The sequence below is a fragment of the Indicator indicator genome, chromosome 12 (genome assembly GCF_027791375.1).
Source record: "Indicator indicator isolate 239-I01 chromosome 12, UM_Iind_1.1, whole genome shotgun sequence".
Taxonomy (NCBI): domain Eukaryota; kingdom Metazoa; phylum Chordata; class Aves; order Piciformes; family Indicatoridae; genus Indicator; species Indicator indicator.
Genome location: NC_072021.1, coordinates 10,153,295 through 10,175,089, shown reverse-complemented (window position 1 = coordinate 10,175,089; position 21,795 = coordinate 10,153,295). Strand labels below are relative to the sequence as shown.

General features: G+C 39.4%; 1 protein-coding gene across 1 annotated transcript in view; it reads right to left on the bottom strand.

Moving 5' to 3' along the window:
- Window positions 1-1,088: 1,088 nt before the first annotated feature.
- Window positions 1,089-21,795, bottom strand: part of EIF3H (eukaryotic translation initiation factor 3 subunit H) — a 79,727-nt gene continuing 59,020 nt past the window's right edge. Inside the window, exons 3-8 of the mRNA XM_054385459.1 lie at window positions 19,820-19,987; window positions 18,282-18,381; window positions 16,802-16,951; window positions 8,253-8,373; window positions 3,751-3,883; window positions 1,089-1,339 (exon numbers count right to left, since the gene is read on the bottom strand). Coding sequence (XP_054241434.1) covers window positions 1,242-1,339; window positions 3,751-3,883; window positions 8,253-8,373; window positions 16,802-16,951; window positions 18,282-18,381; window positions 19,820-19,987 — 770 coding nt within the window. The 3' untranslated portion in view covers window positions 1,089-1,241. The remainder of the gene's footprint in view (window positions 1,340-3,750; window positions 3,884-8,252; window positions 8,374-16,801; window positions 16,952-18,281; window positions 18,382-19,819; window positions 19,988-21,795) is intronic.

Sequence of the window (21,795 nt, the reverse complement as noted above, 5' to 3'; positions counted from 1 at the left end):
ATAACTGAGGAAAGCACTCCAGGTTTCCTCCACGAGGGCAGTCAGCAGCAGGATTGTCACAGTTCAGATGGAGCTTAGTCCAACTTTGAATATGCCAAAAGCAGAAATACAGTCACGTATCTTGATGTGAGGATGCAACAAAAACTTGCATCCACATTTACACAAATATTGAAATTGCTGTACTTTACATTAGAATAGAATCAGTTCTTAGTCTAATCCCCAGTTTTCACACGCTTCTGGCTTTCTAAAACTTTCACCTTAGGGGCTGAAATATTCTACACTAGGTCCATATTTCATAGAATCATAGAATTGTTTTGGTTGGAAAAGACCTCTAAGATCATCAAGTCCAACCTAACAACATCATGGCCATTAAACCATGCCCCAAAGTGTCATATCTACACATTTTTTGAACATGTCCAGGGACAGCGACTCCACCACCTCCCTGGGTAACCTGTTCCAATTTAGAGGATGTTACTTATTTTAAAAGACAAAACCACACTCCTTAGCTGCTTTAGGCTCTCAGTACTTACCACACAGTGACATGCAACAAAGAACTCAAGGGAAAAAAAAAAAAAAGAAACCAAAAGACAGCAAGATGTGTGAGTTGCTATGTATTAAACCTCTGAAGGTTTCTATCACGAGGATTTCAGTAGCATCACTGAATTTCAATCCACTTGGTGCTGGCAACTGAAGAACACAGCTTAGCGTGGTATGGTGGGGATCAGTCTCCATGTAACATCAGTTGTGTATGTTCTGAATGTGAGCTCTCTGAAAAATTTATGGTATGGAAGGTCCAGGCTGGCCAAAGAGATGAAAATAAAACCAAGCAACTGCTCCATGTGACTAGCACATTACAGTTGTAAGCTCTCAACCCAAACTGGGAGATTTTAAGTTTCTTCTGTGAAGTCAGCTATGCTGAACATTCGTAATAATTTGTTTTGATTTCAGATTCCAAGTAAAATAAAACCTGTATTATTTGCTATGACTAAACATGAATAACTGCCAAACATCTAGAAAACCTGCATGACCACAGAAAACTCCAGTCCAATAGGGCCTACAAATAAGGAAATGCTACAACACCATGAAAATTTGCCTTTATTTTTCTTAAAGCAGAGTACTACAGAAACCAAGTTGATTGTGTTTTACCAGACTCTTTTCCCAATACAATACATTTCAAGAGGATCATGTACAGTATAAAACTGTAACTGACTTTTGTAGTTGAGTGGTATGGCAAAGTTTCTTCAATTGTTGTAATCTTGGAGAGCCTGAGCCATGAAAAGCTTGCCCAGGTTCTGTGCATTGAACTCCTTAATATTCTGGCAATAGGTATTAATTTGACCTGTCAACAGGAAAGAAGAGTAAACACTTGTCAGCTCTGAAATTCAGAAAGACATTTTAGAACATAGTTTTTCAAAAGCCAAATGTGCATGAACCATTCCAGATTTATGTGAGAAGCAACCAAAACAGCTCAACTATTCTACACCTGACAAATAGCTTTGCATGTATAGTATTCCCAAATAGGTTTGGGAAGAAGAAAACTAAATGAGCAGGATAGGTAAGTTTTTATGCTCAAAAACCCTTTCATTTCCCTAAAATTCTATTACTTACAAATTCCTGAAAAGACATATGACATCAAAAGAATAAACAATTCTTGTTGCTGCGCTGGAATCTTAATCACATCAATTGTTCAGTTTAGTTGCTCTAAAAACACTACAAGACTGTGTTCCAGTCCTGGTCTTATTCCTCTCCTGTCCCTACTAAAATTTTTGCAACAAACCTTTTTCAGTAGCAGCAGATTTAAAATTGTAGTGCTCTTGTTTGACACTTTGCTGTAGTCTTATTTTTTTTCCCCACCTGTTATCTTCCTTTATTAGCTATTTCAAAAATCACCAGGGTATGAAGTCAGTGCTTTACAAATCAGATATGCCCATCAAAACATTTTTATACACATAATGCTGCATGTTATTTCCCTTGTTAGCTAGAAATAGCAAAACTTGAAGCCATTTTAAGACTGTTTAGAAGATGAATAAACTCTCAATTGAATGCTCTATTCGAAAAGTTTTTAAATGCCTCAGAGACAAAAGAGCTAAGTTTTATTTTTTTTATCCACAAACTTTAGTTCATCTAAGTTGAAGAGGATGCTTTCAATTCTTCCCTTGACTATGGTAAGAGAACAAATGAAGGGAGTGTTTTTGTTGAAAGCTGTTAAGTGTAATAGTTTTCAATTCCTCCTCTTGTAAAAGATGATTCATCCTAAGCTCTCACTTTTATAAAGCACATCTGCACACACACATACACACCTCTGCTGCACTTGTAAGCTATGCTAATGCTGATTTTTAAATACTTTAATGCTGCTAAGATTCATTAGCAGGTAAAAACTAGAGGGTTTTTTTTCAAACTCTGGAAGGATTCAGTCAAGAACATTATTTCTCCTAAAAGCAGCACTTAGTGTGAAACAGTATTAATATTAAAATAGTGTCTTGGTCATTCCAGAATTGAAGAGTGGTAGTTCAAACTCACTTGTTTTTGGGGTTCTTTTGTCTGTTTTTAATGTCAAAGCACTTTTTTCTGTGCACTGAATCACCGAGCATTTGGTTTCATTTTCTCTCAGTACAAAATAAGGTGGCAGCTAATTGATCCAAACAACCTGCTGCAGTCAAACAATTTGCCTTCTCATGACATTTTCCGAATTTAGATCACTTAGCAGGGCATTTTTGCTTTTCTGTTGCCATTGTGAGGCCCTGGATATTTTTACCCTTTCAAGAGGCACAGGACAGGCACTGACTTTTGTACTGAACAGTGGCTGTGTACTGCAACATACCAGTAAACTGAAGAAACTGGGGCAATGGGTTCTATATCTATGCTATATACATTTTCATTCAGTTGGTGCAGGTGCAGGAAGGTGGGAATAGTTTCCCTAAAATTCTGGCCACAGAAATCAAAGAAATTATCCTAGTTCGGTGTGAAATTCAAAGTACAACCTCCTCAGCTGCTGCAACAGCCAGTTCAACACCTAGGGATACTATAAGTATCCTGGGACTGCAGACAACTGCTCTGCCCAAACAGCTTATTCCTGCTGCTTGTCTGTAGAGCCTCCTAACTAGGAGTGCAGGGAGCAGCTTATCAACTGCAGCAGTCACTGCACCCACTAGTGCAGAAAGCCTGCTCTGTGGGGCATTTCTCCAGACCTCCCTCAAAATCCCATTTCACTCCCTCAGAATGGAGCTAGGAAGAGACTCTGGCTGCTGCTCCTGACCTTTCCCATCACCTTACGAGGCAGAGATTGTAAAGGGGGAACTAGGTACTGTGACAAAGCAAGAACTAAAGGGAGAAAGTCTCCATACATCAAGGTGAAAGCTCTACGCAGCCATTCTGATACCAGTCTTGCTTCCAAAAAAAATCACATATGTTCACATCTGCCTGGGTAACATCTCTGTTACGCACCAAGACAGTTTATTCTTCTATTCTCTCACAAAGGCATGGGCTGCCTACTAGCAACAAAGGTATTTCTTAGCTATTTATTTTACTCTCTTTTAAAATATTTCAGTCACTACGGCTGTGGATCACAGGTTGCAACCACTACCTTTGACCTAAATGAAGGTGTGTATTTGGAATACCACCAATGCCACAATATCACACTGTCACGGCAAAGGTAATGAAAAATTAAAATGCTGTCTAAGGTACAAACTGCACTTTTTCTGAAGCTAACATTCATTTATGAGAAGACTGAACAGGCTGCTAGGATGTTACCTGCAATAAGGAGTGATTCCATTCTTGGAGGTGGCTGTGGTGGTTTAAAGAGTTTGTTGATGTCCTCCTCAGGAAGAGGAGGTTCTCCTCGGCTTTGACGCTGTATATTTTCTTGCTGGCGCCTCTGCTGGTACTGAAAATAAAGCAACAGAAATGGAATGCAACAGGACTCCTAAAGCAGCAAAAGTTTTTCTTTTCAGATGCTCTTTACCTAACCAGAAAGTACATTTTAAAAATGACATTTCTCCAGTGTTATTCAGTTTATTTCCAATAATGCAAATGCAATTCACAGCTAATTTCAACTCATTGCTAACAAGCACTTCCTCTTCGCACCTTAAATAAGTGAGGCACTGAGAAATTATGTGGGACTGAGGTGGTGGGGTTCATTTTTTAAAAAATATTCATAAACACTGGATCTGATGGAAAGAGTACAGCACTGTAAATAAAGGTCTCCATTTCCCCACACAAGAAAGAAAAACAAGGTTGGGATAGATAGGTATGAGAAGTCATTACCTGAAATAGCTACACAAAGCAGAAATACTCAATTTTATGCAAGTTAAAGGTCAAACCAATATTAATGTGAAAGGGGAAGAGAACTTGACTAGACAAGGTATTGTAAGACCAAAAACATGAACTCTAAACTGAGATCAAAGCGGTGGCTGAAACAAAGCAAATGGTTCATTTCTCCATTCTGTCACTTTGATTCTATTTCTTTGTGTGTTACCAGAGGATATATTAGGGTAGCAGTTTGTAGAAATTATTTTGCTATGTAAAAAATAAATAAAAATTTTTTTAAAACCCAAGAGATTTGTTGTTGAGTGCTTCCTTTGGCCATGTAGATCACTCAAACATCTACAAATTAAAGTAGACCATTTCTTCAGCTATTGCATAAACATTTGTTCTTGGAGAGCATTTTTATAAGTATATTAATGCTAAAAAGAGGGGCAAGAGGAGCCTCCACTCTTTATTGGATGTGGAGGGTAACATTGTAACTAAGGATGAGGAGAAGGCTGAGATTCTAAATACCTTCTTTGCCTCCATTTTCAACAGTAAGGCAGGAGGACTTCAGGATAACTGGCCTCCTGAACCGGTTGATGGGGTCAAGGAGCAGTGTGGTACTCCTGAAATCCATGTGGAATTAGTTCGAGACTTGTTGAGTCACTTGGATATTCACAAGTCCATGGGACCTGATGGGATTCATCCTAGGGTGCTGAAAGAGCTGGCAGATGAGCTGGCCAAGCCTCTCTCCATCATTTTCCACCAGTCCTGGCTCACTGGAGAGGTCCCAGAAGACTGGAAACTGGCCAATGTGACACCCATCCACAAGAAGGGACGGACAGAAGAACCTGGGAACTACAGGCCTGTCAGCCTGACCTCAGTGCCAGGGAAAATCATGGAGCAGATTGTCTTGGGGGCAATCAGTGCACACCTGAAGGATGGCCAAGGAATCAGGCCCAGCCAACATGGATTTAGGAAGGGCAGGTCCTGCCTCACCAACCTGATCTCCTTCTATGATCAGGTGACCTGCCTGGTGGACGTGGGAAAGGCTGTGGATGTAGTCTACCTGGACTGCAGCAAGGCCTTTGACACTGTCCCCCACAGCAAACTCCTGGCCAAGCTGGCAGCCTGTGGCTTGGACAGCAGCACTCTGTGCTGGGTTAGGAACTGGCTGGAGGGCAGAGCCCAGAGAGTGGTGGTGAATGGTGCCACTGCCAGCTGGCAGCCTGTCACTAGTGGTGTCCCCCAGGGATCAGTGCTGAGCCCCATCCTGTTCAATATCTTTATTGATGATCTGGATGAGGGGATTGAGTCCATCATCAGTAAATTTGCAGATGACACCAAGCTGGGAGCAGGAGTTGATCTGTTAGAAGGTAGAAGGGCTCTGCAGAGGGACCTTGACAGGCTGGACAGATGGGCAGAGTCCAACAGGATGGCATTCAACAAGTCCAAGTGCCGGGTGCTGCACTTTGGCCACACCAACCCCATGCAGAGCTACAGGCTGGGGTCAGAGTGGCTGGAGAGCAGCCAGGTGGAAAGGGACCTGGGGGTGCTGGTTGACAGCAGCTGAACAGGAGCCAGCAGTGTGCCCAGGTGGCCAAGAGAGCCAATGGCATCCTGGCCTGCATCAGGCATAGTGTGGCCAGCAGGAGCAGGGAGGTCATTGTACCCCTGTACACAGCACTGGTTAGGCCACACCTTGAGTACTGTGTCCAGTTCTGGGCCCCTCAGTTTAGGAAAGATGTTGAATTGCTGGAGCATGTCCAGAGAAGGGCAACGAGGCTGGGGAGAGGCCTTGAGCACAAGCCCTATGAGGAGTGGCTGAGGGAGCTGGGACTGTTTAGCCTGGAGAAGAGAAGGCTCAGGGGAGACCTCATTGCTGTCTACAACTACCTGAAGGGAGGTTGTAGCCAGGAGGGGGTTGGTCTCTTCTCCCAGGCAACCAGCACCAGAACAAGAGGACACAGTCTCAAGCTGCGCCAGGGGAGGTTTAGGCTGGAGGTGAGGAGAAAGTTCTTCACAGAGAGAGTGGTTGGCCATTGGAATGGGCTGCCCAGGGAGGTGGTGGAGTCACCATCCCTGGAGGTGTTCAAGAGGGGATTGGACGTGGCACTTGGTGCCATGGTTTAGATAGGCATGAGGTTTAGGGTGACAGGTTGGACTCGATGATCTTTGAGGTCTCTTCCAGCCTTCTTGATTCTATGATTCTATTACATTCAAAACCAGGTATCTGAGATTTCATACTGTATATCACAGCCAGGAATCAGTTGTAAGGTTTGTCTATCAAAGCCTTCATATTCAACACACACACAAAATATTTTAAATAAATAAGCCAAGGAGCACAGGGTATGTACATTGACATACTTAAATGCATCTGTGCATAAAAGTCTGAAAACAGTTCATCCTTGGTGGTATACTCCAGTGAAATCATTTTTTTTCCCAGTAGTAGTGACAAATACATGTTTTTAGACAACGTTAAAAATAAAATCTTAAATGACCATATTTGTATGTGAACTGCACGTAGTTTCTTCTTTCTTTGCATTACCCCATTCACTTCTCAGCAGTCTGCCTATTATTCTCTATTGAAACAGCTTGCTCTTAATCACAATTGCTCCATTTTAGAAATGAAGTTAAGACCACTAACTATGCTGCAATGAGCCACTACTAAAGCAGCTACGGTTAGTAAAGAAATGAAGTGAGACACCATGGAACCTACTTTGCTCTGCTTTTCAAAATAAATAGATTCCCTTATAAACAAAACCCTTTGAAGTGGATGCCATCTTTCTTTTCAAATTAGGCAACAAAGGAAAACAAATTTTTCTGAAGATAACATGCATGAAGCTTCTGCGTCTTCAGGAATTACAAAGCCAGGAGAGACCTCTGAGCATGTGCTGCTTCCTTAAAGTATTTCCTGTCCAAGCTATACTTTAAGTGAAAAAAAAAAAAAAGCCAATTTTGATTTAAAAATAGTCAGCGATAAAGCATTTCACATGAACCACAGTTGCTCTTTTTAATAATTAGCTCCTTTGTGCAGCAATACCTACAATATTATCTTTAAAACAGCCTGGCCTGTTTTAAATCTTGCTGATATTGAATCTTGCCATATGTCTGTCTGCAAGATTAAAGAGTTTAAATTTATGTTTCATGCAAGTACTTTTTGAGTAAGCAAGTTATTCACTAACTTCATTTATCGCATTAAGTGAATTGCATTCACCAAAATCTGCTTTCTGGGCTTAGAAATCGTTCTCAGAGTGGTTTGTTTCCAATTCACCAGCATTCCTCCATAGTTAGACAGAGCACAGCTTTGTCAAACACAGCAACAGCAAATAAAGCAACACCATCTCCAAATCACAGAACAGTTGAGGTGGGAAGGACCTCTGGAGGTCACTTTGCCCGATTCCTCTGATAAAGCAGGCCACCTAAAACCCATTTCCATACACAGTATTATCTCATCAGACTGTTTTGGATTTTAAAGAGGCCCCTCAGGAATTAAAAATCACCATTACCTGATCAGTATCACTATCTGCTGATACAAAACATGACCAAAAATCTCATTTCTGATCAGAGAACAGTCCACTGTCTTTTAAATATGGACTATGTTTGTTTATTTCTAGATGCATGACTACATGTGTTGGTATTAAAACACGGTGTGTTTTGGAACAATTCACTTGTAGTTTCAGCTCTTTCATTTACTAAACCTCTAATCCTTGTGTCCACAGTATATATATTTAGTATCTCAATGTTGTCATTTTATCATAAATCCCTAACAAACATGTAGCAGAGCAAAGAAAGATCAAGCCACACTACATATCAGCAGAAGTGAATCCATTGGATAATTCCCCACTAACTAGCTCTTTTTATACAGCTACTTAAAGAATGTTTCTGTAAGAATTTTATCTTGCTTAGATCCAAATTCATCTGGTCTTTGATAACACTACCCAACATGCATTTTGGGCGGGGGGGGGGGGGAAAGTCCTCTCCTACAGGCTTCCCATGGTACCAACCTGGTGCTTCTGCTGCTGCTGTTTGCTCACGTTCCTCAGGTAGGTATTGTATTTAACGATGTCTTGGCTCATCTCATCCACTCTGTCCATCAGCAGCTGCAGACTCTTCCCTAAGTGATTACTGAAATACAAGAAACTTGCGTGAAAGATTGAATTTATTTTTAAAGTGTGTCCAATTTTAACATTAACTTCAAGTCACTCGACCAGCACTTCTGCACTAATGGCACAGTTTGCAGATTTTTAAGTTTGTGGTTATCTTTGGTCATACATTTATTTGGTGATGCACAGCATCTCCTCCTCTAATATCTTTGCCACGTTATGAATAGCCTGTTTGAGCATGGTCTTTGCAGGAAGCCTCACAGCTCTGGAAAAAGCAATGTCCTGTGTGAATTTACTGATATTACAGATGGAAGTCAAACATTTAAAAGAAGTAGTCTGATGTTTTTGTGACATGCAACCTTGAACAATGTGCCAGAGGATGTGTTCAAGTAGTTTAGTTCCACAGATTTTTCATGAGTATTTAACTATATGTTTGCAGGGCTAGTTAAATATTCTTTAGAACTCCACCTCATTAACTAGTCTATCAAACTTTAGCAGACGTTGCTTGATCTTCTTTCCTGAGAGGGAGTGTCGTGCCCAGCCCAGCCAGCTCCACATTCTGTACCACAGACAACATGGAAGCAGCTAGGCTGGGTGTGTCCAGTTCCAGTTATGTGAACTACTACCTTGGCCAGACAAATGCAGTCTGTTAAACAACTTTTATTGTAACCATTTTTAGCAATGGATTCAGTATTCTGCAGGAATGTTCAACTTAAGGTATAGCTTCCAAGCTAAAGTTTTGGAAGTTTTTCGGTTGGTGCCCATGGAGACAAGATTCATCCTAAATTGTGTTGACAGGGTAGTGGAGTAAAAGGATACTTACTGCTCTCTATTGATCCCTTCGATCAGCAGCTAGTTTGTTTGCTTTGATCTAAGCATTACCCAGTCCTACTTGGCTGAAGACCAGTGACTCAAAAAACTGAATTCTATCCTTTCTCCTCAACTCAAATCCACTATTACTCCTCAGAGTTTCTTTAAAATAAAAAGTTTGGTGCCCTTCTATGTCAGAATCATATCCTTTAGTTATTGCTGCTCCATGTTACCTGAGTTTCTTTCTGCTTTTTACAATGCATTCCTGCCATACTACAGCCTGTAGACTGGGGACACTCTACCTGGAAGAGACAGGAATGAAGGAAAAAGGGAATCCCATACATAATGCTAAGGGTGTCCTGTAAGTGTAAATTACTCCGCAAATCAATAAAACTCCAAGCTGGAGCCAAAAGCTGGCAATATACTGAGGAACTGGAGGGTACCTGTCAAGAAGAAGCCAAAGACACCCATACCTCCAAATATTAGGACAGCTATTTCACTAGCTGAGCTGCCTGCTCACCAAATAAAAAGGCTGTATCAGTAACTTCAGATCACAATTTATTTTCACACCAGAGTTTTAAATCTCAGTTGTGTAAGAGGCAGATGGTGAGGAGGACTTCATCTACACAGCAGCAAGAAAGGTGCCACTACCATAATTATTTTTAAACTTCCTGGGTTTTTTGGTTTAATGTTTCAAGCACATGATATTTAGAACTGTGGAATAGTGCCATGGCTAGGAATGTGCATATTTTCAGTTTTTTTATAGAGTTTATATTATAAAGAGTTAGTGTTAGAACTAGATATTATCAGAAATGCCTAGGCAGGTATGCACTAATAGCCTTGCAGGGTATGTACACATCAGGAATATACAATTATTTTACAGATAGTGTCCATGTGAAATATAGCTGGTTAACAAAGAATGATTTTATGTGAATCTCTTTGGGACCAGCTTAGCACAGCAGAATACAGAAACAGAGAGTTATTGTTAGAAGATGCAGTAATATAGTGTTTGCTCTCATTGCCAAGGAAACAAAAAGCTAAAACCAGATAACTTAAACAGATGTGAACTAAGACATGAAGTGATAAGTATGCTGCAAATACAGGACCAGCTTTTTCCTCAGTTCTCATGTCATTGATATCCTTATTTTTTCTCTCCATCTCTTAAAAAAAAATAGAAACACCAATAGGAAGTAATTTATAAAAATGGATGTATACCATGTTTAAGCAAGTTTTATTCAGATGAAGTTTATTCTGCTGAGATTTACAAGTTAAACTGCACTGCTCCAGCCCATGAGATTCATCATGCACTTCCTTAGCTCAAAGGTTCTTGCAGGCATCTCTTTACCTTACACACTCCCCTACTGCAGATCTCTAAGATCACACTGCTAGCTACCTGACTCCTCTGTAGCAATGCAATGGAAAAAAAAATTAAAAATCATTTTTATAATCTTAAGTAACATAACATATAACATAACATAACATGCTGCTCACATCCCCACCAAGACTCTTTCCTACAGGGTTCTGTGATAGTCAAATGTAGATACCATGGGACTCAGCACTTGCATTCATTGTTGTCCTGAGGTGACCAGAAATACAGAAACCGAATTTTCAATGGATGCATTTTAGTCAGCTGATTCAGCAAAAGAATCAATGACATGGAGTTTACATTTAGATAGGTGAGTACTGTAGACCATCAGGAACAGATTTATTAAGGAAAGCAGCTAGTTCTGAAAAAACAATGCACATTACTGTGTTTCAGCGTGGGTTTCTTATCACCAGTTCTGACGTGGTTCAGAAAGTCCATTAGCACCTGAAACTCAGTAGGCATCCTACAGCCTATTTTCAGTTTAGTTTTATCTGAAACAAGTCAGGGCCGAAGATCACCCAGTGGTGATGACCCGAGCACACTCTGAAGTTGAACTAAAAGATATAGTTCCACCTTAAGATAGCTCCAAGAGACAACCAGACCTCAAGTACCAGGGAATCTTCATGGGGAAAAATATCAGCTGCAGAACTGCTATCATACCAGGTATCAGTAAGTTCACACATGAGGACTATGTTCTTTTTGGTGGAGAAATACAGATAATGAAAAGGGAAAGAAACAGAACAAAGCTTCTCCTGCAGTTAGGACAGCGAAAAATACCTGTCAGGTGGATTCTTACACATCTAATGAGAATATTCCTTCAAAAAGAGTTGCTATTAGGATCGTTCACCTGTAGTAAGTGACCTCTAGACCTTTCATCTCAGATTTATCATCTGAGACTTACCTGTTGTAGCTTGGATGACACAAAAAATTATAGAAAAGAACAAGCTCATACAAACTGTCAAAAGGGAAACTGTCAGTCTGTTTAGGAAAAAAAAATAAAACAACCAAAACCAAAACAAACAAATGAGAACCATCAAACAGACTAGAAAGTGTAGCTTTCCAAGCAATTTCTCATCCTGTGCATTTCTGCTGTTGGGTATAATCCTTCACGCCAAAGGGCAGATATGAAATCAAGTCTTTGACACATGGATTACTTCTGATTCCTTGTTTAGCAACTATCAAATACAAAGGTCAAATAATTCTGAGGGTGAGAAGTACAGACCTATGGTTAATCTGAAGATAACAATGGTCCTTCCTGTCTTTTTCTCACTGGTGAGCCTTGCATTTGGCAGTTATGGTTTAGCCTCCAGAGAAGGAGAAAGCAACAACTACACATGAACTAAACTTCTGGATCACTTGCTACAAGAGGGCACCCCCTTAGGATATGGATCTAAGATCTAAGAGACTCCAATGCAAGCCTCCCTCTTCCTGAGATACCACCAGGGCCTCCCTTTGTGGACATACTTTAAGGAAAGCCAAGGTGCAGTTTGCTAGTGCCAGCAAAGCTAGTTTAAGAGGTTCCAGCATGTAGATCTTCCTGCCTCTCCCTCCCTCTTTGCCCAAGGATTACAGCACTCTCAGCTGTATGGATTCAGCTGTTTGCGTGGGCACACTTCAAACTCTTCCAGTGAAACAGTCTACTGTAAATGCAAAACCACCCTCTGTTGGGGTTTCTTTTTTTTTTTTTTTTTAGGGAGACTGAGGGAAAAGCTGGAAGGGAAGAGTGGGAGCCTGACTTTTTCCACCAGACTGTTCCACAAAGCTATTTGTACAGCCATATTCTGAAACAGATGAGGGAATAAAAAAATCTTTGAGGCAGGAGGGGTGTAGAGATGAAATGGGGACAGTAGGGAGAAATGATGCAAGCTGCTGGGGCTGGAACCTCAAACTGGCTCCGCTTCTGTAGGATTCATAATGGAGAACTACACATGAAGCCCACATTTACTTCAGCATCTTTAATCAGGAAACGACTCCAGAGACACACTCACTAAAGGTCTGAAACATCCAAAATGCAGCCTCAGTCAGACACCAAAGCTTCAAAGAGAGGCAGCAATTTGCATTCTTCTCAGCTCCCCATATCCTGCTCATTAGTTTTAACTGCTTCTACACACAGCTAGTCAACCTCACCTTGCATTTTTGGAGAAAAACTCACCTACTTGTGCTGGCCCTGGAGAGAGCAGCCTCCACTGTGCTGTACCCAAGCACCTGATTTCAGGTATAACACTTCCGAGGCTAGAGGTGTCCAAAGAAGAAAGTTCCCTAAACTTGCCCACAGCCAACCATAGATGGACCCCTCCATTTATTTAATTCTAGTTTGCTTGCACCCAGGCTAAACAACAAGAGAACAGGAAGCAACAAGAGGAAGCACGAGAAAACGCTGTATCTGCTGCTCTGTTTTTCCACTTTTCATCAGCTCTACTGAGGCCCCTCTCAGAGTCACTGTTTTTTAGGAAAGGTGCCACCCTGAGCAGCCTTTCTCCTCCTGCTGGGAACAGCTTTGGGTGGATTAGAAAGGTACTGCTGGGCAAAGCACATCTTTTTGATCAAATCTTTCTAAGGAGCGTTCCCACCACTTAGCAGAGCTTGTTTACATCTCAGAATTTCAGCCCAAGTTCAACCTGTGCTCTTTTTTAAGAGGATTTTGTTTGAATGAGATATGCAAGTCGGGAGTCTTGAACTCCCTTTTCTGCTCTGACTTTGATGTGTGCCTTTGGGCAACGCATTTACCCTCTCTGTGTCAGCTTCCCTCATCTGCAAATTAGAGATTTTCATAATTATCTTAATAATCCGTTAAGCACCTTGAGATTTCTGAATAAGCAGTACAATGTATAAAGGTTAATATTGTTTTCAGAAGCTGAAGTAACCCTCCCCTGTCACTCTTGCAAAAATACTGCATCTGATGTTTGAAAAATGCATCTGTCAAGTAGATGTTACTGCAGTAAATGTTCAGCACATGTGTGCTTCCACTGACGCACACCATTAGAAAAATTGCTTGAGACAAATTGAGATATTATAAAACAACCCTATTATGAAGCTAGACCGCAAAAAAGCTTTTTTTAATTTAAACTAGATCGTCAATAGAATAGGCAAGAGATGGATGAGAACGGGAAAATTGGTTGTAATTATTCCTCTGAAGATCTGGAACAATATCTGACAGGATTTTAATTCTTGAGTCTCTATCAAAAGATTGGCAGTACTCCAAGGGCTTCAAGACATTTTGGTCCTTAAAGGGTAGCAGGAGGATAACAGTTTGAGCAAAAGGCCTTATTTGCTATTACTTCCTAGCCTTGTGCTATTCTGCCTTCAACCTCTTTCCCTAGAACATTCCACTGAATTCAGATTTTACACGAGAAACACAAATTTATGCCCCCCAAAATAAACTACTCAACACAATTATCACAAATGCACTTCAAAAGAAGATATTATGGTGCAGACAAAGCACCTCAAATAGGTACAGCTTCAAACTCAGACAAAGTGGGTGGCTGAACATGTGAGAAGCTTGATGAAACAAACTCTCCAGAGGAGAACTATGGGTAAGTAATTTCATTGCCAAAACCATTGCTTCAGAAGATTAAAAAGCAGTTCAGGGATGCTCCCAAAAGACAAAAGAAAAAAAAAAAAAAAAAAAAAAAAAACCAAACCCAAACCCTTGAAAAGCCCAACCAGCCCCAAACCTTAAAAAAAAAAAAAAAGTAGCCTTACATTTACTGCCAACTAATTTCTACAACAGCAGTTAAGTGAGAAGGATATGCATCAAAATGAAAAGTTGATCTGAATTGTTTTAGTCACAACTATTCCAAGACAAACATAAGGAAATGCAAAGTGAAAATAAAACTCCAGAAGAGTGGAGGTTTGAACTCCCCTACTTCAGGCAATATATTCTTTAACAGAGAAATCTTCATAGTTGAATTCAAGTAAAAACTAGTTAAATATTTCAGAAGGCAGTATAAATCACTCTACTTTGACTAAATGAGCATTAGAATGTTTTAATTTGCCAGCTGCTGAGTTATACCAATGTAAGGTATCACTGAATGTAACCCATCTGATAACTAAAAGCAACTAGCAAATTGTTTCTTTTTAAAGGATATATTCAAATAAACCCATTGGGGTAACTTCCAAAATGTTTTCTCCTTCAAACCAAACTAAGCACCTTAAGCTCCTCAAACAGACCAGGTTAGTGAGAAGAACACTGCCAGGAAAGACATAATTTAGAAATACCTCTGTAAACTGATGAATCCATTTAATTAATCCCCCATTAGTGGGAAATTCTAGACTTCAATAAGCTCAAGAAATTTCTGCCACTTTATAGGATAGTAAGTGGGTAAGTTCAAAGAAACACACTTAATTGAAAAGGCACTTTTAACCAGGTTTATCAAAAATCCAGTTCCACCCAGGTCATCGGTTCTGCACTGCTCCAAGAAAACATCCATTGAAAAGAAACTTTGATTCACTAAGAAAAAAATATCCTTTGTTTTCCTGTTGTAAAGGAAACACAAGTTCTCTTTTTTCTTTTGGGCTTGTGTTTTTCTTGTTCACTTCTTATCCTGTTTACTGATATGAAAAACAACACAAAAGCCTGTCTTGCACCAGGCTGTTAACAACACCATTCTAGAAGGGAAATTAATTTGTACAGTTCTTATCTTTTATCTTGAATTAGGGCAGTGGCATGGAACAGTTATCACATAAGATGTAAAGCTGATGAAAAAATTCAGCTGTGGTTTGTGATCTGCTCAAATTAATTTCCATTTCCAGAATTGCATCACCTGACTAGCAGCAGCCCCTGTTAGGATCCAGGGTACTGGGTAATCTCAACACGTTTTATGGGAGCAAAAGCATAGAAACCATCAAGGGCAATGATGTCAGGTCACCTGGAAACCTACTGTGTTCTCAACACAGACCTCCTCTCACAGTGAAGTGATAGAGTTTATGAGGAATCACTGTCATCTTGTACATACGGTGCCTAGCCTCTCAGATGGTAAAAGATTTGTGATCTTTGATCAAGCAAAGAGCCTGACCCAAAGCCTGACAAGTCACAGAGATTGAACTTCTATGCAAAAATTCTTCACTTCATTAATTCCAAGGTGCAAATAACAACTTAATCAAAAATTTTGTCCAGTATCTCTTGCAACATTTGTAAATTTCCTGCCAGAGTTCAACCCTATACCTATTCCCTCTTGAACAATTTCTCTAAAAGCTATCTATCCTTCAGTATACTCACGTAAGCTCAAGAAAAGAAAATAGAATGGAAAAGTTCCCATAGACAATATACAGATGACCAGCAATATGGGTCCAATAACAACAGCCTTACATGGGGGTAGAGGGGTGAGGCAGGGGGACTGGAAAGAAGGAAAAAGAAAAGAAGTAATTTGTATTCAGCTAATCAGCTAACCTGGTTGTCAGAGGGAATCAGAATCTTGGGAGACAATGCTTTCACATTAGAAAAAAAAAGTTACATCCCAAAAACCTATTAGTGAATACATCCCAGTTTCTACATGCAACAAAATCCTGCATCATTTTGTCTGTCAGGTTATTTTGGTCAGCCCAGTAGTAATCCAGTTCGTTTTCAGAACAGTTGCCGTGTGAGATTTAAGCACCACCAAATTTCTGGAAGTACTGCTACAAGTCATGTCTACTTTGTTACTGCAAATGTATTTTTCAGGGCAAAGTGCTACAAGAATAAAAAGTTACTCTTAGACAAAGTTAGGATCATTCTAGAAACTCTTTTAACAGATTCTGACATCACGAATGCAGGCTGTTACGGCAATTGGTTTGAGTATTTTTGGCAGTTTCTCTGATAGAGCTTTATTATTTTATTTCATTTTATTTTCAAATGCTTCCTGCTACCAATGTAGAACAAATGTGATTTATTTTCTTGTTATAATGATTTATAGATTACTTCAGGAATATTTATCAAACCCAATTTTTCTTTCCAGATCTGTTTGCCTGAATTTTCTGAATGCCAGTTTTTGTTTCTTTTTTTTTTTTTTTTTTTTAATAAATACACACTACTGAGGAGCTTCTACATTTCAAGCAGTATGGGTATACGTGAATGACAGACTGAGATTAGCCCTTGAATTAAATGCTGTAGTTTTACCATGCAGTTTTACCACGCAGTTTTTTCGTCAGCAAAAGAACACGAAGGGTAAAGTCTTAACCCTATTAAAAGTCAAGGCAAAGCTTCTATGGACTGTAAGACTGGGATTTCTCCCAAGGTGTTAAACTGTGGTTTGGGAAAGTGAATAAAAATACATCCATTATTGTAACAAGTACTTACCTGCTAGCCAGACTGAGCAATTCATGTCTATCGGCTACTGCAGATTTCTTTTCTAGTTCCCACAACATCACATTGATAAGGTATGAATTCTTAATCACAATGGGCACTTCTTCAAACATGTTTTCATAAGCAATATTGGCTTTTTTCAAGCTGTGGGGGAAAAAAAAAAAAGTTTAAAAACGTTTATTAACGTAACCAGTGGCTCTCTGGTTCTTTTTGTTGAATTGTAGTTCCAACAATCGATAAGTTTGTAAAAATTTTTCATAATTCCACAATCAAACACAAGTCAAGTTTTGGTAAGAGAGTACTTGCATGGCAAAACCTCACGTTTATAAAGACAAGGAAAAGCTGCTCTAGGAAAAACTCTCAAAAGTCAAGTAGTCACTTTGCTTGCTAATACATTACTTACATGAAAAAGCCTGCAGCAAAAGACTGTGCTGACAGGATTAACTCTGCCCCTTCCCTGCCATCAGGGTTTTTTAAATAGAAGTGAAAAGTTACTTACCACATGACACTTAAAATACCTTCAAAAGCCTAACTGCTACAAAGTTCCCTCAATAGCTGAATAATTTTTACTGACCAAAAATTAGATTGACAAAATTTTTAAAATACAACATTCCAGCACATATTTTCTTATTCTACAATAGAAACTATTGTTATAGCCTTATAATCAAATAGATGGTAATACTTTTAATAAAATTTGGAAATAAAGGCATGATCTATAAATTTCCAAGGAAACATATCCTTAATGCATATTAGATTTTGGAACAAAAGCTTTTGCTTTCTGCCTTCCCTCTGCCCTCCCTTTTTTTTTTACTAAGCACGGATTTGTTCGTCCATCACGGAAATGTTATGTGTAGGCACCAAGCAATGAAATGATTCCGGTTTTCCTCAACAAAGACAGTTTAACAAATGCTTGTGCTTTTGCTGTTGAATACCAAGCTGTCTGAGGAAAAGGATGACAGCTAAGGCCTCCATCTATTACAAACAGCTAATCTTTTGAAACAGAGTAATTACCCTACTTTACTCCAGAAGATTGTGTCCACACGGGGGAGTTAATTTGAATAGATAGAGAAGAACAGCTATGCCAGAATACCTGATCAATTTACCTTCTGGGGAGAAAAAAAAAAAGAGCTTAAAGACAGACCAGCTATTTCCTCTTCTACATTTCTCTTTTTATATTTTTTGACTCTTTCCCCAGATACAGCTATCTTCACCATGGCCAGTCAGGTGACCATCTCCAAAATCAGTTCAGCTTCCATCACCTCAGCCCTTATGTAGGTGTCCAGAGACAGACTTTTACACCTTCTCAGCCCACAGTATCAGTACATATCTATCACTACCCATGTATATCCAGTTTTCCCAGCACCTACTACTACAACGGATTTTAAACCACAGTATTTCATCATTCTATGTAACACTCTGCCTCCCAAGCAATTCAAGCAAAGCCTATGAGGAAACATTCTTGTAAGTTACTTACGCTTCTGGAGAGAAGTCTTTTTCTTTGCAGACTTCCATCAGTTTGGGAGTCAGCCTGTATGCCTTGAGTGACAAAGACCCTTGAGCAGTCTTAATGGGATCTATTATTAAAAATGAAGGAAGCATATTATTACTGAGCCCAGATTGCCTTGAATGACGTAAATAGTAGGAAAGTATCTCAGTAGTCCTACTAAAAAAGTTAAGACAAGCAACACAGAAAAGACATTACAGCAGATGTACTGAAATGTAAAATACATCCAACTATGTACAGTGAAGCTAATTAATAAGCTTCAGTTGGAGAACATTGGGGGGATCTAGACCCATTTTACTCACAATATTATTTCCCCATTAATTTTCTTTCCTTTCATACGAACTATCCACAGAATTTGTGTAAGAGCTGTAAATTAAAATATTCATTAAACTACGTGATACAATAGCAACAAAAATGGGGGGAAAAAGAAGTAATTTTAGAGTAGCAAGAGGCTCATTCAGATCGAGTTGCCCTGCTGCTACGTGTGTAACAATGTAAAGTGGTATATAAAATGATTAGTTTTGCCTTGACATACTCTACTGAATTTAGGGGGAAATTTTCTAAATAAACTGTTACATTCCTAGGACAAAGAAGCTTAACACTTGCAGCATGATAACGGCTGAAGCATGCCAACATGAGAATAAAAGCTGTGTTAACATTCGTGTTGTCTGAAACTTAACACAGTAAAACTTTTAGCAATCGGTGATAAAATGAAAACCAAAATAGACTGAAACAAGTGGAAAATTCATCAAGGTCTGATGATGCAATGTTTCCAGCCAATATAAGTATACTTTAACAACTTGTTCTTTACTGTAATCCAATTGTTAACATACTGAAACAATTTTGGGGCAGCTCATAAGATTGATCGTATTCATTAGTATTTTTTCTGACAGATACTCAGGACGTTACATTTACTTCTCAGCTGGAAACTATATGCAAGTCTGCCAGATATGGCAAACTGTGAGTGTTTGGGGAGGGGGAGGCTATAAAGCTGTTAAATTGCCTACGGTTCTGATACAGCACAGAACATCTGGTCTGGAGAGCTTGAGGAAACACCATTAAATAGGCAGAAAAGAAAAAAATCTTTGTGCTAAGAAACAGTCCAGGTTTTGTATGCTTCTGTCAGAGGTATAAAAAAAAACTTGGCAAGTCCTGCGATGATTGGTCAGTCACGTACAGAGCCAGACACGCTAGCAAGCAGGGTTTGTTAGACATCTGGTCGAGTTCCACCACCCCTTCGACGAGGGAGGGGAGATGAAGGAATAAAAATGAAGCAGCTACTCCAGCATTCCAAAACGTACACATCAGGGCTCTGATAGCAAGAAAAATAAACAGAAAGAAGGAAACCCTGTCTAGACTTAGCTGCTGCTGAGGCTGCTGTAGACACAGGGTTGGTATTTACTCGAAAAGGCCTGCCAGGCTACTCTTACAGGCAAAAGACAGAATACAAAAATAGTAGTAATAATATTAAGAGGGGAAAAGAATAATAAAGGAAACCTCATACTAACCGTAAATGAGAACTACAGACTCCTCAATTGCGTGCTGGTAACTGAACTGGGAATCCAGGAGGGCACGGGTGACAAAAGAGCCGTAGTATGTGGACTGGTACCAGCCAACGTGAAGATGATCAATGTTTACATGGCGAAGGCTTCGCATCATTTCCATCTGGTATTGAACTAGATTAAATAAAAAGAATGTTTAAAAAGTACACTTACACAATCTGTACTATTTCAAGAGAGAGCTTGGTATTAAATGAGCAAATTGTATTTTATTTTGGAGGGGTTTTTTTGCAACTGCATAGAAGGTTGTTTATTCACTGCTAGGCTGTCCTCATTAAAATCCACAGCTCCCTCAAAGAATGAGAGCAAGACTAGCCTAGGTAAGCAAATGCTCTTCAGCTGCAATTAATTGCTAAAGTGATCAACAAACTGCTACATGTCATTTACAGAGTGTGCTGCCTTGCTTGTTGATATAAAAACTTCTGATACTGAGTGCCATTAAGCAGCAACATCTTGCATAACTACATTTTCAGTATCAGAGTTTAGGGCCCAGCTATAGCTGGCAAGGTAGTTCTGACTGCATTTACCTTCAAATTTTCAATACTGCTTCATCTTTTTAGGTATATATAAACACATATGTGTGCATATATTATACATGATACATTTATATACAGAAAGTTACCTCAGACAGTAGAGAACATTTTATGTCATTTATTTTTTTTTTTTTTTACGTCAACAGCTGTAATGCTTCATCATACCAACAAATCAATTCTGTTTCTAAAATGCCTCATTCAAGCAGATTGCCTTGATAGAATTGAATTGTACTCAGGAATATTTAACATAATCCCATTGAGCAGATCAACACACCTGATCACTTATCAGACCTTTTAAACAGACTCTGTACCTACTGGTTAAATTTAAGGAAACAGAGATTTCAGAGTGATTATCAGATGAACCAATGCTCACAGCCACCTGATAGGAAATGAAATGCAGGAACACTACACAACCCTTAGACTCTGTCTGCAGCTGCAAAATTTACAAAGATAAAAACCAGCCTCCTCCTATGCATTCATTTTTCCTAATTTTTCAAAGCTTCTCTTTGAGCAGATGAAAATATGGTATTCGTTATAAAATGAAGCAATATCAAATAATTTAGAGGACAGAATGTGTCTTCTTTCAAATCCCACTTCATGTCTTTTCAAGAGTAGGAAAAAAAAAATCCATCCATATTCTTTAAAGATATGAGGAGATATTTTTCATGTTTCCACAAATATTTTTCCAACTTACCACCCTTCTAGCACAAATTACATCCTGCAGTCTGTTGGCCCTTGTTGTTAAACTGCCATATCTTACTGTTTTTAATGTAATCCATGTACACTTATATAAGCCCTTGAAGACTCTTTTCATCAGCATGTTGGTGCTTGCATTCTGTTTTGTAATGTCTTAGTATAAATGACCTGCAACTTGCATTTCATCCAAAATACCATGATAATACAGCACCTCAAAACTCATACAGTAAAAGCATCCAGGCTACAGTCTGAAATCCCACAACACACTGCAAGCAAACAAAAGGCCTCCACCACTTGGCTATCTCTAAACGAAGGTGCCACTACATGCTCCAAGGCAGACAGCTAAGTACAACTGACCAAATAATGCTTTCAAAGTCAGTTTGAAAATAATTCCCCTTGCCAGATCAAAATGAATTTTAATCCCACTTTCATTGCACAAGTCCAGATTTACTGGCCAGTTTGAAGGACAGCCCTTACACAGCAGCCCCTGTGATTTAGCAGATAGCATCTCAACATTCCTCACAGAAGCAAAGCCAAGATTTAGCTTGTCAAAGAAGCTCAGTCTTTAAATGTCAACATTTTGTTGGGTGTTTTGGGGGGGCGGGGGGAGGAAGACACCAGCTTTCTGAATTTTACTATTAATACAAGGAACACAGACCTCCTCCAGAACAAACTAAAAAAGTCCTACAGTGACCA